This window comes from Triticum aestivum, chromosome 5D (assembly GCF_018294505.1).
Source record: "Triticum aestivum cultivar Chinese Spring chromosome 5D, IWGSC CS RefSeq v2.1, whole genome shotgun sequence".
In the NCBI taxonomy this organism is placed as follows: domain Eukaryota; kingdom Viridiplantae; phylum Streptophyta; class Magnoliopsida; order Poales; family Poaceae; genus Triticum; species Triticum aestivum.
In genome coordinates this window covers 550224937-550241500 of record NC_057808.1, presented here as the reverse complement: position 1 = coordinate 550241500, position 16564 = coordinate 550224937, and the positions used below count along the sequence as shown (strand labels likewise).

General features: G+C 40.4%; 2 protein-coding genes across 8 annotated transcripts; one reads left to right on the top strand and one right to left on the bottom strand.

The window, feature by feature from the left end:
• Positions 1–4572: 4572 nt before the first annotated feature.
• On the top strand, positions 4573–10134 carry LOC780655 (putative RNA-binding protein Luc7-like 2). 7 transcript variants are annotated; one of them, XR_006460807.1, is made up of 14 exons: positions 4573–4871; positions 5169–5221; positions 5330–5498; positions 5595–5658; positions 6034–6113; positions 6243–6396; positions 6920–6981; positions 7192–7257; positions 8248–8306; positions 8394–8475; positions 8677–9168; positions 9318–9364; positions 9456–9695; positions 9785–10134. XR_006460807.1 is itself a non-coding variant. In XM_044544352.1 (13 exons), exons 1-13 carry the CDS (start codon positions 4725–4727, stop codon positions 9801–9803), a joined length of 1242 nt encoding a protein of 413 aa, XP_044400287.1. In that variant the 5' UTR covers positions 4574–4724; the 3' UTR covers positions 9804–10134. The 7 variants fall into 7 exon arrangements, 2 of the variants coding, with proteins under 2 accessions (XP_044400288.1, XP_044400287.1); XR_006460811.1 differs by lacking the exons at positions 9456–9695; positions 9785–10134 and having other exon boundaries at positions 8677–8741; positions 8847–8966; positions 9064–9168; XR_006460809.1 differs by lacking the exons at positions 9456–9695; positions 9785–10134 and having other exon boundaries at positions 8677–8741; positions 8847–8966; positions 9064–9364.
• Positions 10135–10761: 627 nt separating this feature from the next.
• On the bottom strand, positions 10762–12921 carry LOC123123753 (30S ribosomal protein S6 alpha, chloroplastic). The gene is made up of 2 exons (XM_044544351.1): positions 12479–12921; positions 10762–11168 (listed from the first exon to the last, which is right to left on the bottom strand). The coding sequence occupies exons 1-2, from the start codon at positions 12860–12862 to the stop codon at positions 10923–10925; spliced, it is 630 nt and encodes a 209-aa protein (XP_044400286.1). The 5' UTR covers positions 12863–12921; the 3' UTR covers positions 10762–10922.
• Positions 12922–16564: the final 3643 nt, after the last annotated feature.

Genomic DNA, 16564 nt, shown 5'->3' with positions numbered 1-16564 from the left:
TTGTTTTGTCGGAGGGGGCTGCGAGAGAGGGGGTGGGCCAGTTGCATGTTCGACACTAGGCATACAACTACAAGTGTCGCACCCGACCGCAACTGCATGTCTTCTAGCCCGACCACAACTGGAGTTTTTTGTTCTGTCGGAGGGGGCGCCGGTAGAGGGGGCGGGCCAGTTGCAAGCCCGACAACATCCCCGCAACTGCAAGCACCGCACCCGACCGCAACTGCATGTCCAACTGTAGTCATGCAAGTGCATGTCTTTCTAACTTGGTTGCAATCAGGCTTTGTTTTGTCGGAGGGATCTCGAGGAGAAGGGGTCAGTTGCATGTCCCACAATAGTCATGCAACTACAAGTGTCATCCCCCAACTGCAATTGCATGTCTTCCAACAGGGTTGCAACTAGGGATTTGTTTTGTCGGAGGTGACAATGATGGGGTAGGAATGGCATAGGGCATGCCCGATAGTAGCCATGAAATTGCAAGCGTTACTCCCCACCCCCAACTACAAGTGTCGCCCTAGGCATGCAACTGTAAGTGTCACTCTCGACAGTAATTGCATGTCTTTAACGCGACAACGATTCAATGGTCTTTTGTTTGGCAAGAGGGCAATTGCATGTCTACCATGATTTTTTATGTGTTTTTTAATCTTTCCTATACAGGTGTTTGTTTTCCAAATGGGTCACCTACTTGCATGTAACTACATATGTTGTAGCCACACCAGGTGGGGGTAACTAGGATGCTAGGGGGGTCAAGAAACTTGGGCGGCTTGGTATGTGGGTTTATTATTGACCTTTTCTTTTTTTTCTTTTTTTCATTTTATGCTTTTCTTTCTAAAGTTTTTATGTTTTGATTTTTTTTCTAAATAGTGATGTTTTGATTTTTAATTTTCAAAATAACATCACCTGATTTTACACACGTCGGCCACATGCAATTGCATGTCATCCAGGCCATGCGCAAATGCACGACCACAATCTCTGTGCAACTTAATATTTTTTCTTTTAGAAAATAGTGCCATTAGTTAAACACACGACAGTCGCATGCAGTTGCATGTCTGTTGATCACACGTAATTGTATGCTTGCTATTTGTGTGCAATTTAATTTATTTTCTTAAAATATTGCCATATGCTTGCACAAATGTTTGATTGCATGTAGTTCTGTGTCGGTCGATCATGCACAATTACATGTGTGTTATCCATGTGTAACTTAATTTTTTATTTTAAAATATTTTTTATTTTCCCTACAGTTCACCTACAACTAGTGATGTGTACTAAGAAAGAGGTAAATGGTCCAATAACTAGTTATATGCAATTTAACTCTTCTTCCATAAAATATATATTTTGTTGATCAAAGGGCGAGCTTTAATTTTCTACTACCCGTTCCCCTTTTGTTTACATTTTTTTAACCACATGCACCAGGAAGCTCATTCAATTCAACCAGTGTTCTCTTTTATTTCTTTTTTTAATATTATGTGCTCAAAATAATACAATATATTACATTTTTGTGTTATGTGTTATGTTTCAAGAGACACATTCCAATGCACATCGGCTTTCTTTTTTGTCGAGGAAAAGTGCACATCGTGTGTTGACACGAACACTGACAATCCCAACTACAAGCAATAAACAAGGGAACCAATAGACAACAGAAAATAAAAGAGACTGCACACATACGTACAAGCAAAAACAAAACAGCCCATCACGGACAAGAGCAAGAGACGAGGCAAAAAAACCTGAGTAGGACAAAGCCCAGCCCAAAAGACAGTAGGAAACAGAAACCTGAAAGAACCTGGCCTATACTACGCATGGCTGACACATGCTGACGTCAGCGACTGAGACTTCGCGAAGTCTCAGTCGACTGATCCCTAGACAAACCCGTCTTTGGGACTGGCTACTGGTCAATCGACTGATTTTTTCTTTGGTCAGTCGATTGTGACCTCAAACTGTTTCAGTCGAGCCTAATTAATTAGGCAATCAAGTTACGGTAGTTGCAGCAGCAGAAGCCCAACGCACAGGTGCAATCTGCAGTCCAGTACTGCCAAACGAGTCTATTTTTTTGTACAATGATTATGGCTGCTCTAGTATGTTGGACAAGCCTTTGTAGATGATCGATGAATAGCACTCTCAGACATATTGGCTTTGCTCAAAAAAAGAAAAATCTCACATGTTGGCAAACAATATGTATATTTATTTTTATACATGCATACAATACATATAGAAACATATACATACATATGTGTGTATATATATATATATATATATATATATATATATATATATATAATATGTATTATTACTATGCAAAAATGAGCATATAACAGCGATATCTTCAAAAAGAAGTGTTTCCTAAGAAGTAATGGATTAGGGACATCGATGTTATCCTTACAAAAGAAAAGGAAATGAAAACTAAAACAAAGTAAAAAAGAAATAAAAACTAAAAAAAATAAAAAAAAAGTTTTCTATGAAAGAAAGAATTCGTGGCATTGGTATTACCCTTCCAGATGAAAGAAAAAAAATAAAATCAGAATAATGAAGTTTTCTAAAAATAAATGAAACCCTTTCAGAATAAGCTAAAACAAAAATCAAAACAATAAAGTTTTCTAAGAAAGAATGAAACCCTTTAAGAAGAAAGAAATTGAAAAGGGAAGAACTTTCAAAACTTGCACACAATTTGCACTTTTTGAAATTTGCAAAGAATAAGCATATAATAGTGCAACTTTTGCATTCTACTATAATTTACACATAGTGTAACAGAAATAATGTATTTCCTTTAAGAGGAAAGAAAAATTAAAAAGAACTTGCGCATAACTTTGCACTGAAATTGCACTTTCTCGTAATATGCAAAAATAATCATATAATCATGAAATTTTGGCACATATTTTATAGTATTTGTTTTTATATAATTACAATGAGCCAAAAATGGACAAAAAACAAAAAAATTACCAATAAAGGAAAGAAAAAGATAAAATAAAAACCCATAGAAATAGAAAATAGAAATAAAAAATAAAGTAAAAATGAGCATATTATAGTGAGATTTCCACAAAAAAAGTGTTTTCTCAAAAGTAATCAATTAGTGACATCGGTATTACCCTTACAAAAGAAAAATAAAACAAAATAATAAAAATGTTATAAAAACTGAAACAAAATAAAAAAATGTTTTCTACGACGAATGAATTCGTGGCATTGGTATTGCCCTTTCATAAAAAAAGCCAAAATAATGAAGTTTTCTAAGAAAGAAGGGAACAGTTTAAGAAGAAAGAAAATAAAAAGAAAAAACTTTCAAAACATGCACACAATTTGCACTGAAATTGCACTTTTTGAAATATGGAAAGAATAAGCGTATAACAGTGCATTTTCTGCATTATACTATAATTTACATATAGTGTAATTGAAATAATGTATTTTTCTTGAAGAAGAAAGAAAAATAAAAAAACTTGCGCACAACTTTTCATCAAAATTGCACTATCGTAATATGCAAAAATAATCATATAATCATGAAATTTTGGTACATATTATATAGTATGTGTTTGTATATAATTACACTCAGCCAAAAACCAACAAAAACAAAAAATATAATCAATAAAAGAAAGAAAGAAAGAAAAAAAATGCATAGAAACAGAAAACAAAAATACCCACAAAAGAAAGAATTAAATTTCCTAGGAAAGAATGATTTAGTGGCATTGGTGTTACCATTTAAGAACAAAGAAAATGGGAAAAAGAATCTAAAACAAACACTGACAAAATGTACACGAAATATACATAAAATTGCGCTTTAAAAAATATGCAAGAATATGCATACAAAAGTGGAACTTTTGCAAAAATAAAATCTGAGAAAAAAATGAATAGTGGAATTGGTATTAACCTTAAAGTAGAATGAAATTAAGTAAAGACTAAAAAATTATTGAAATAATGATTTTTCCTAAAAAGAATGAATTAGTGGTGTTGGTATTTCTTTAAGAAGAAGAGAGAATTAAAAAAACGTGCACACAACTTTGCACCAAAATTGCATTTTATCATAATATGCCAAAATAATCACATAATCACGAATTTTTGGCACATATTGTATAGTATTATTTGTATGTATGTAATTACACTCAGCCAAAAACCCACAAAAACAAAAATTAACCAAGAAAGGAAAAAAAGAAAAAGAAAAAGAAAAACGGATCCCAGAAAAGCAAAAATAAGCCCATGAAGCAATTCGACTGACCCAAAATATTGGTCAATCGATTCCACTGAGCCCAATTCACCACCAAAATGACACAGAAAAAAATAGAAAACGGCACACATCTTAAAGCAAAATCGAAGGGTCACAAAATCGACTGACCAAAAAAGGAATTTTCAGCTGACTGACATATAGCTAATTCGGCTGTCTTTTGATGAGCTGAATGGTTTTTTTAGGGGTTGTGAGCAGAATAGGTTTTTTTTTGAGCAACTTGTGAGCAGAATAGGTAGGAGCCAGACGGCAGGCCAGGCTGGAAAGAAGCCTACGGGCCGGCTACTCGGACCGACACGGAGGCCCATCAAAGGGAAGCAAGAGGCTGGGTCCGGCCCGGCCCGGCCGAATCCTCCCAGGTGTCCCGTTCCGTTTCCCCTTCTCTGTCCGTCTTTAGGCTTGGGGCTGGAGAGGAGAGCGTCCCGACTCGTCTCGCTCGTCGGGTAGAAACCCTAGCTTCGTATAAACCCAAACCCCCGCCTCGCCGGAGCGGCTGCAGCAGCAGCCGGAGGCGCCGGCGGCCATGGACGCGATGCGGAAGCAGCTGGACGTGCTCATGGGGGCCAACCGCAACGGCGACGTGCGGGAGGTCAACCGCAAGTACTTCGACCGCGACGTCTGCCGCCTCTTCCTCGCCGGACTCTGCCCCCACGACCTCTTCCAGCTCACGGTACTTCCCATCCACCTCTTCCACCCCCGCCCCCCCAGAGTCCCCGCGCCCGTGCCCCTCACCCCCCTCTCGTGGTCGGTGGAGGAGCGATTGGAGTTAGGCTGCCCGCAGTAGATTTGGTTCCGAATTGGCCTTTGCGCTATTGCTCTCATGAGGGGAATTCATCCATATAGCAAAATATGAAAAATAAACCATGGTGTATGGCGTGTCGTGCTCTGCTTTTGAGACATATCTGAAGCAATTATTTCCTCTTGCGCTATGCTGCGATCTAACCTCGGCCAATTTTGCTCATGACAGAAAATGGATCTCGGACCCTGCCCCAAGGTCCACTCGCTGCAGCTGCGGAAAGAGTATCCTTCGTTTCATTTAACTACCTCTGTTATGCGGCACAACATGTTTCGCTTCAGCAATATTTTTCCTAGTGTTTGTTCCTCATTGCCTTCCTGAGCTCCCGGTAGCTACGAGGAGGTAAAAGCAAAGGGGACGGAGAATTTCGACAGGGAGCTCGAGGACATGATAGACAGGCTCATCGTGGAGTGCGAGCGCAAAATCCAGAGGGCGCTCAAACGCCTCGCCGATGAGGATGCCAAGGCTGCTATCGCCATATCCGTCTCCGAGGTCACTCAGGTACATAGACACCCGTGTGTTACGAATGCTAATCTGCTTCTTAGAGCCTACTTAATGCCTTCATCTAAATTGCCTGCGTTCCTGTTGATTTTGCAGTCTGAAGAAGTTGCGCAGCTGTCAAAGGAAATCAAGGAGAAAATGAAAGAAGCCGATATCTTTGGTAATGTCATCTCATTCATGTTTTTCCCAATCGGTTGTATTGTTTCAGTTCATAGTAGTCCAGCGGGTTGATGCTACTGTAGCTGTCTTAAGTCTTAACCACAATTTCGAACACTCTTCACCAGACACAGTATGAAACTACATTGACAAAATATACCCGTCTCTAATATATTCTCGAGCAGTACTATGGATGGGAGATGGTATAATTAGTCTCTCAGCATAGTTTTCATTAATTAACAAAACGGGCACTGGTTATAGAGCTGATTATCTGGTTTCTTTATTACGGGCCAACAACATAGGATAGGAAACCGCAGTAGGAAAAACAGAGGAATTGAAGTGTTACTAAATGTTTCTTCTGTCAACACTTCCCAAACAGATTTTGAAGGGAAGACTGATGATAAAATCAAGACCATGGAATTGGTGGAAGAATTAAGATCTAAAAGGGCTGACTTGCAGGTATAGTTTGGATTTTTGAATATCTGTGATTCTGTGTTATCAGTTCTCATATATCTTGCAAGCGCATGTTACTAAACAGGTAATGTTTTAGTTTTAATACGATAGGTTGTTTTTTCCACTTCATTGCAGGCTACCCTCTTGCTTGATGCCTTTAACAAGGACCGAGCTGCAATACCTCAACCTATTCCACCACCTCAAATGGCAACACTGCCAGCACCTCCTCCTCCTGATGCTCGTACTCAAGAACTGATCAATGAGAAGCTAAGTAAAGCTGAAGCCCTTGGTATGTTTTGTACCATTTTTCTTTACAAAGTATATTTTGAATGTTTTTGTTTTTCTTCTTTTGAAAGCATATATTTGTGTGAGTAATTGAGACCAAGTTATTGCGATTTTATCCAATACATATGAGCTTTGAATTCAACCACTCAATTAGTTGATTACTTCATATACCAATAAGATATTTCGTACAGATTTGCGCTAGAAATGTTAGTTTGATATATTTTGTCTTTTTAAAGGTGAAAATCTAACAAGGTAACTCTTATTGGAAAACCATGAACTTATATAGCTTTAGAAAAAAATAAAGCGGGACCATTTAGGCATAACTCGATGTTTTTGACCTCAGTGCCTGTCGGGGTCATAGATTAGGTTGTTGGTATTATATAGGTCTTTGCTTATGGGCACATTGCACATCAGTTTATTCAGTAGTTTAGATAATTAAGTTTTCCTGGATAGTTTATTCAGTATATACGTGCACATGCTAAGCACAAAAAAAATGCATTGATATTTTCATGTTTGTCCTTTTGTAGGTGAGCAAGGGATGGTAGAAGAAGCACAGAAAGCTTTAGAAGAAGCAGAAGCTCTCAAAAAGGTAGCTGTTGCCATCATTACCTAATTTTATCATGTCCAGCTTTTCGCCAGTCAACTACTCAATTGTAGTTGGTTAATTTATATTTTTTCAGCACTATCTTTGCAGAATATGGTAGAGATAACTTGCATTGTTAGGTCACTGATACTTCCATTCTTTTCTTTGTTTTTATGAACCATCACTGATGTCTTGTTTCCTTGACTTTATCACCAGTTGGCGGCGGCACGGCAGGAGCCTGTTCCTGATCCTTCTAAATACAGTGTTGCTGATGTTCGAATTGTGAGTTATGAAGGGCCACTTTTTATTTCTTATTCATGTTACTGCATTAATTTACACATTACTAGCACGCTAGGTTTTTCTGCTGATGTCCTTTGATGATTGTTTAGTTCGTAGCATATGCTAGTTTTTGGTACAGGTCGCAGAAATGCTTTGAACATTGGTGGTTTTCTCGATTCCTAGCATTGTCTAGCCATTTTACTATCCAATGGACACTGCTTTTTACAAGTCTTATGTTCAAAGTTTTCTGCGAACTTGGTATTTGATGTGTTTATACTCTATAGTTTTGAATGCTAATTAAACTCAATACATTTCCCAGCCATTGGTGATAGGAAAAATCTTGTTTTTTGAACAAGTTCAGTTTTCTGGTAAATTTGATCCTATGTTGGATTACTATAATTCATTTTTAGTCTCAGTTTAACACTTCAAGTGACAGCTCTACTTTTGTGCATTAAGAAATTTATGTTCTTTGTGTATATTATTACTTGTATGGTTCCCAAATTAATGTGCTTGTGAGTAATGAAATCTAAAGTGGCATGGAGGAATTGGTAGTTTTTCCACAAGTGGCTGTATTTGCACTTTGTGTAACTGTATTGTCAGAATAAATGATATTGGCTACATATATTTACAATTTTTGTGCTAATGTTTTCCTGTATTATTTTGAGTGCCATCCCACGCTATTAAACTTTGGAACTAACTTCTTCATTCATCATAATTAGATTTCTGTTGTTATACAATGAACTTATTCAGTGAGTGCTATCCCGTGTCGTATATTTTGAAATCTTTGAGCTTGTTCTTGTCTGCAATAATAATTGGTATGGATGCAGTTTTGATATTCTTGAATGTGCTGAATTAGGAATTGCATCATATGTAATGTGCTCTTAAGAATTTGGTCACGTTATCTATCATTTTCCTTTTATTTATATGTAAGCATCTCATACTCCTGCTCATACGCCCTACTAGTGCTAATTGTATGCTCTCTCCACTCTACAGACTGATCAGAAATTGCGCCTCTGTGACATATGTGGAGCATTTTTGAGTGTCTATGACAAGTAATACTTTTATCTCCCACTTGTAAAATCTTGATTCAAATTGGATCTTTCAGATTGGAAATGTATCTCATGCCATATTCTATACAGTGACCGACGTCTTGCTGACCATTTTGGAGGGAAGCTACACTTGGGTTATATGTTGATTCGTGAGAAACTGAAAGAACTCCAGGTACATTCTTGCATGCCCAAAGTACGAGTACGATGGTGGGAGCGATTGAACAAAGTAGTATTTCAGATATTATACACATTAAAACAAAGAAATCTACACCATTTTGTTAACACTTGCATTCTGTTTTTGAAAATAGTCTGGCTATTTTTTTTTGTGGTTTTTCTAAGTTTGTTAAGTTGCAAATTTGAACATCTTTATCAGGTGCTGAATGTAATGTCCCATTTTCTGCTTTAAAGAGTTACTCTGTTTTGGGCCTTTTGGCATCTGTGAGTTTTCTTATCTCAAGGAAGAGCCTTCAGGTTCTTGCCTTCTATATATGTTATTTTATCTCACATTGGAGGGCGCCATGGTTGTTACGATAGTCATTACAGGAATTAGTCAATGTTGCATAAGCGGAATCTCATGTGACAATCGTCCTCCTTCCTTCCCATGGCAACAACAGCCGCCAACTGTATGTTGACAAATGTAAGCATAGGAGTGAGCAGAACATGGTATGGAGAATCATGTTTACTTAATTGTGTCAGCTTTCTCATATATACTGATCAGAAGCTGGAGCTTGCTTTCTGCTTGGTGATCCATATTTTGTAGAGCTGGTGATAAATAGTACCGGTTAAGTTACCCTGAAAGCGCACCCTTTTGCCATCTTTTCCTGTAAGTTACAACCTGTTCATATGCTGCCTGCTCCATAAATATGTAAGTTGTCATTGTCAGAAAATCTCAACTGTAATGTATCCCTTGCCTTTTTCATTCCGTCGTCATATGAATCGAGCTATCTCCACTCGGTAAGCATGTCTATATTGTGAATAATGTCATTCTAAAACTATGTCATATTTGCCTTTTAGGAGGAGAGGAACAAAAAAAGGACCGAGAAACCTGAAGATGACAGACGGTATGGTCTTTCCCAGCTTTGCTTTGTTCTATCATGGCGATTATTATTAGGCAACGTAATCTGAAAGTTCATACTTGGTCTCTTTTCCTAGATCAAGGGAAAACAGCAGGGACCGCAATGGGCGGGCATCCAGGGATAGAGATGCAGAAAGAAAGGACAGGGTTGAGCCCCGGGATAGCAGAAGAGACCACGATAGGGATCGTGATAGGCGCCATGACAGGGACCGTCGCCATGACCGCGACCGTGATAGAGATCATGACCGCTCCTCCCGTGGTAGAGAGCATGACCGTGATAGGAGAAGGGAACGCTCTCGATCCAGGGACCGCAGCAGGTATTGCTGAATGTTTTTTTTATTTCCAGTTTGGTTTCAGAGGCTTGCTACTACCATAGGCCAATCCTGACAGTTGTTTTGATTTTCAGGCGCCATGAAAGATATTGAATCTGTTGCTCCAGGGTACTCTCGTCTTCCTGCATGATAGTGATGGTGCTGTTTAAGATGTATGGTGAGGTTGCGCTTTGTACTGGAGAAAGGAAGATAGTCTTGATGTTTGTCTTCACTGCTGGATTGTTAGTGAAAACCCTGTGTGTTTTATGCCATCTTTTCTGTTATCTGACCTGATGTGGTGTACAAGAATATACTGTTTTATATGTTACCAACAATGTATGAGTTTCGTGTTACTCAAGCCTCCTTGGGCCCAGTTGTTAAACTCACATGTGACAATATTTGTAATTTGCTTATCTTGTGATGGCATGGAGCTAATTTTCTGTCTTGTGTGGTTCATGGGTGAAAGAATTTAACATGCCTGGTTAGTGATTATCTGTATTAGCTTGTGAAATGCGAGGTGGTCAGGCTCTGGGTTGAGCCAGATACACATATTTGCAACTTTCAGTTTTTTTGAACAATCACATTTGAAAGTTTAAGATTTTTAAAATTAAAAATAATCATACTTGAAAGTTTAAGATCTTATTTAAAATGAAAAATCACAAATATACATCAAGATGTGATCTCATAGTTACAAATTTTCATTTGTAAGCACATCCATTTATGTGCTACTCCCTCGGTAACTAAATATAAGATGTTTTTTCAGTTCAATTTGAACTGCAAAAACATCTTATATTATGATATATAGATAGTATTATAGTCATTCTTTTTTGGTGTAACCCACGAATTTTCTAATTTCTTTGTGAAATTTTACAGGCACACAGTTATCGTGCATATGTACTTGTGTACACATTTTCATTTTTTTAAAAACTCTTAAGTGTGTGTTATACATGTTTAAAAAAAAATAACTGGCGAAATGCACCAACAATGAGTCTACTACAGACCTACCCCTACCCCCTTCTGCGTGTTAATGGTAACCTGACGCCAACATGAATTTGTAATTTTGTACACAATATGAACAAAACAGATGAAAATTCTCCCTCAACAACAATTGCAAAAGAAGGCATACATCTACAATACAATGTAGGCAGTAGCATTCTCGTAACATATAAACACGAACTAAAAACATGGAGCTTTCAGCCCAGTCCAGATGAAACCAATTTTACATTCTTGGTCCTAGTACACTCTCCTCTTGCGGACTTTGAAGCTGGTCGAGCGGATAACATCATCGTCGGCATTGAGCTTCATCTGAAGGGCGTCCACTGACTCGGGCTTGGTGAAGTAGGTCCAGAGGAGGTAGATGCCGTCGTAGTAGGTGAAGGGCAGCCCGGTCCTGCTGTTCCTCTTCCTGATGCTGTAGGCCAGCGGGATGACCCCTCTGTTGAACACCTCCACGTACATGGCGCCCCCAGCCACGAGCAGCTGCAATGACGGTTCAGTGAGGGAGGAGCTCCATCAGTAAGCAGAATGACAAATGCAAACAGATTTGTTCGGGTTTGACGAATCAGGCTTGAAATTTGTGGGATTAAACTTAAATCGGACCAACTTGTAAGTTTTGAGGGCTATAATTGTACCCAACTTGTTTAATATACAGCAATGTGTGTGCTAGAACACCATTACAGCACACTTCATGGCACGCTGCTTACGGTTTCAGGTGAGTCTGAACCCCATTCCCCTGAATCTGTCGGGGTACCAAGAATCAGGCACGGGATTTGTGGGTTTAATGGAACCACTGTTAGTAATTATAGGTTATAGATTAAAGGTTATTATTGTACCCAACTTGTTTAATGCAGCAATGTACGATGCTAGAACACTATTATCATCAGTGGTGAGATGCTATTCTCTACCAATTGGCAGAACATCTAACTCAATAGGCAGAAATGTTGATGACCAAGAGAGCAATAAAGAGGGCATTGTTTCAATCAAGCTATGTAAATCATGCGCTTGCCAGTTCATCTTATAAACTGGTAAATAAAGATAACCTTTTAATGCACCACATTTTACCCAAAGCCTTCAGATTAGCGGAACACCAGAACAATGATTGGAGACTCAAGCTAATACTGTCACAGTGGCCACCGCCACCCTGAATTTGCACAGGAACTCATGTGTAAAATGCAGCCAGATGATCGTCAGTGGTGAGATATTATTCACTAATCCTTTTCTCTACCAGTTGACGAAACATTTAACTAAGAGGCGGAAAAATCGATGACCAAGAGAGCAATAAGAGGGCTTTGCTTCGATTAAGCATGTAAATAATGATCATGCGCTCAGTCTACCAGGTTCATTTAACTGGTGAAGATATATATCCTGTTCAGGCACCAAGAGATCAATAAGAGGGCATTATTCCGACAAAGCAGTGTAAATATTGATTCTGCACTCAATCAACCTATCCATCTTAAACTGGTAAAGATAGACAACTTTCCATGCACCACATTTTAGAGTTTACCCAAGCCTTCAGACAAAGAAACATCAGAACATTGATTGAAGACTCAAGCTAACACTGTCACATTGCCCACTAACCTGAATTTTCACACGAATTCATGTGTGAATTGCAGCTGGATAATCCTTGTTAACTAAGCCGCGATTCAAGATATACAATGTCACATTACCAGCTACACCACGCTACGTTTTCGCAGGAGCCCGTGTGTGAATTGCCGTGAAGAGATGATCGAATCCGTTGGAAGAAGTGAAGAGATGAAGTGAGGGGCGGCGTGGGTGGGGGTTAGGGTTACCTCCTCGTAGCGCTGGATGAGGGCGAGGCGCTCCTCCTCGGACATGTCGGGGCGGAGCACGACCATGGTCTCGTACTGGCGGAGGCCGGGCGGGCAGGGCGGCATCTCGCGCTCCTCCAGCGCCATCGCCGCCTCCGAGGCCGACATCCCGCCGAACCCCGACGACGACCCGTCCTCGTCCCCGACCTCCTCGTCGTCGCGGCCGCGGGTGCGGGTCGCGGACGCCGCGCCGCCGTAGAAGCTCGCGGCGTAGCCCGTCGAGAAGGCGCGGGCGGCGCGGAGGAGGCGGCTGGGCGCGGGGGTGGCGGAGGGGAGGCCGCGGCGCGGGGCGAAGGCCGCGGCGGAGGAGGAGACCGAGACGGAGAGCGCCATGGGCGGCGGCATTGGAGGGAGAGGGGAGGAGGGAGGAGGGAGGAGGCAGTGCCGGAGGGAGAGTGGAATCCCGTGGATAGATAAGGATAGGGGGAAACCGGCAAAAGCCCCACACTTCGCCGTGCAGATGGATTCAAACGACTGATTATTTTCAAATCTCACTCGACTGATCTGATTTTTGAAAATCTCATCCAAATTTGTGAACTATGATTGTGGAATGTTCTGGGAAGGTGATAAACCAATAAGATCAGCCGCCTCGGCAACCGTCGGATGCCGCCCGAAACAGCCATCCGATCTACCATCCCAGCCAACTGGGCGCCTCCGCAACAGCTAGCTTGTTGCGCTCATGGCTTTGCAACAAGGACCTTGTTGCAAAGGTCCACTGAGACAGCACCACTGCCCCGCCATGGAGTGTCGCCGGCCGCCGGAGTCATCGCGCCTCCTCTGAACCAACACCCCGAGAAGCTGCCTCTACTCCAGCACAACAACGATGAACTCTCACGCCAGACACTCCTCTGGCAATTTTTGCAACTGAAGCTATGTTTCTGAAACATGTGTCATGTTGCAAGGCTTGCCCTCATACGCTCTAACGCGGGGATTCTGCGTTTTCTGCAACCGGGGCTATGTTTCTGAAACAATACCCTTGTTGTAGAAGAGAAAATATTCATCGTCGAACATAGACCCTGTTGTTGAAACAATACCCTTATTTCTGAAACAAGACATCCGTTGCAGAAATTTTTGAAACTAAACCCTGTTGCTGAAAGAAAAACTTCACCATCAAACACTTTTTTTCTTTCTAAAACAAGACCGTTGTTGCAGAAAGCTTCTGAAACAAGACGCTTGTTGCAAAAAAAAAACTAGCCATACGGTACTTGCCGCCTGTGCGAGCGCCCGATCAAAATCAATCCGACGGCTACACAGGCGGCGGATGTTGTGTGTGCATCAGCCGGATGAAGGTTAGCGTTTTTCTTCTGGGAAAGGCTCAAACTTTTTCGAACATTTTTTCTTTGTGAAAGGGTGATATATCAGGCCTTTTTTCGTTGGACCTAGGTAGTGCGTGCTCGTTGGGCTTTCAGCAGACTATTTATATATTTTGGAACGGAGGAAGTGTTACTATATCAAACCAGCCAAGCTAGGGGCTTCCTTTTTTTTTCAAGTGCTTTGTGAAATCGACATGTGGCAATCAGTGAACAATAGCCTATAATGAGCAGTAACTATACTTATGAACTAAGTATTAATAGTAATCCCATGAGAACACTAATGTTAACTATGTATGAATAATATAATCCCATGTGAACAGTATCTTTTTCGAACATGAGCAGTACTATGGGTGACCAGTGTTTCCAGAAAACGCGAACACACTTTCTTTTTTGAGCAAAATGCATATACACTTCAAAAAAATGATGCAAACACATAATAGTTGTGAACAATATAACGTGTTAACAATATTTACATAAGAGTATTTTCGGAAACAAAAATTCAAACAATTTTGTGAAAAAAAAGAAACAGATACTTTCACACATCAAAGACAAGAGATCCGTTAATTTTTACGCTGAGATAACATCCAAGAAGGTCGGTATTTTATTTTATTAGAGCTTAAATTAGCTTCCTCTTTTGCGTCTTTTTCTTTCTCCCCTCGGCAAATGCGAGTCCAGTGGGCAGGCTTCAACAGACTGAAGCCTGCCCTCCAGAAAAAATGATTTTTTAGTACTAGTCTGCTTCGGCCCGGCCCAACTTCTCCAACGGCCAGCCAACCTATGACGAGACAATCAAATACCTCTTCTTCCAATGCAACCTTGCACGTTCTATGTGGTCAATCATTCAAATAATGACAAATTTTGTTTACGCCCACAACTATTGCCAATATTTTTGGTCATTGATTTGACGATATTTCAAATAGGTTTAAAACACTAATAAGGATGAGAGCGTATGCTTTATGAAGGAAATATGCCCTAGAGGCAATAATAAAGTTGTTATTTTATATTTCCTTATTCATGATAAAGGTTTATTATTCATGCTAGAATTCTATTGATCGGAAACTTAAATACATGTGTGAATACATAAACAAATACTGTATCCCTAGTAAGCTCTACTAGACTAGCTCGTTGATTGATGTCTACTACGCAACTTTATTCTTGTAGACACGTGTTGGGCCTCCAAGCGCAGAGTTCTGTAGGACAGTAGCAATTTTCCCTCAAGTGGATGACCTAAGGTTTATCAATCCGTGAGAGGTGTATGATGAAGATGGTCTCTCTCAAATGACCCTGCAACTGAATACAAAAAATCTCTTGTGTCCCCAACACACCCAATACAATGGCAAATTGTATAGGTGCACTAGTTCGGCGAAGAGATGGTGATAAAAGTGTAATATTGATGGTAGAAATATATTTTTATAATTTGAATAAATAAAAACAGTAAGGTAGCAAATAGTAAACGGACACAAAAACGGTATTGCAATGCTTGAAAATGAGGACTAGGGTCCGTACTTTCGCTAGTGCAATCTTCCAACAATGCTAACATAGTTGGATCATATGATTATCCCTCAAAGTGTAACGAAGAATCACTCTCGAGTTCCTATTAGCAGAGAACAAAAGATAGGAATTTTTTGTAGGGGACGAAACCATCTCAAAACTATTCTTTCCGTTCGATCTATTCAAGAGTCCGTACCAAAATAACACAGAGCTATTTTTTCCGTTCGATCTATCCTAGCGTCCGTACTAAGATAACACCAAAGCAAGTTCATATTTATAATACTCAATCCACACAAAGAACTATAAAGAGACCCCAAAGTTTCCGTCGGAGAAAAACGTGCATCAACCCCTATGCATAGATTACCCCAATATCACCGCGGGAATCCGCGAGTTGAATGCCAAGACACATATCAAGTGAATCAATATGATACCCCAATTTTCACTTCAAGTATTCATATTGCAAGATAAATATCATGTGTTCTCATCTCTGAATATTCAATCCGACAAGACAAAACTTCAATGGGTAAAGATCCAGTTCATCATAACAAGAGTATAGAGGGTAGAAACATCATATGATCCATCTATATTAACAAAGCCCATGATATAGATCACGAGAGAGAGAGATTAAACACATAGCTACTGGTACAAACCCTCAGCCCCGAGGGTGGACTACTCCCTCCTCATCGTGGTGGCCGCCGGGATGATGAAGATGGCCACCGGAGATGATTCCCCCCTCCGGCAGGGTGCCGGAACGGGTCTAGATTGGTTTTCGGTGGCTACGGAGCCCTGCGGCGGCGGAACTTCTGATCTAGGTTAACCCCGATGGGTTTTGGAATATTTGGGAATTTATAGTGCAAAGAGGGGGTGCAGGAGGCCACCAAGGTGGGCACAACCCACCTGGGCGCGCCAGGGGGCCCTGGCGCGCCCTGGTGGGTTGTGCCCCCCTCGGGGCACCCTCAGGTGCAGCTCTGGCCCATTGTGTTCCTTCTGGTCCATCAAAAATCTCCGTGGAGTTTCGTTGCGTTTGGACTCCGTTTGGTATTGATTTCCTGCGATGTAAAAAACAAGCAAAAAAACAACAACTGGCACTGGGCACTGGTCAATAGGTTAGTCCCAAAAATGATATAAAGTTGCTATAAAATGATTTTAAAGCATCCAAGAATGATAAAATAACAGCATGAAAACTTCATAAATTATAGATACATTGGAGACGTATCAGCATCCCCAAGCTTAATTCCTACTC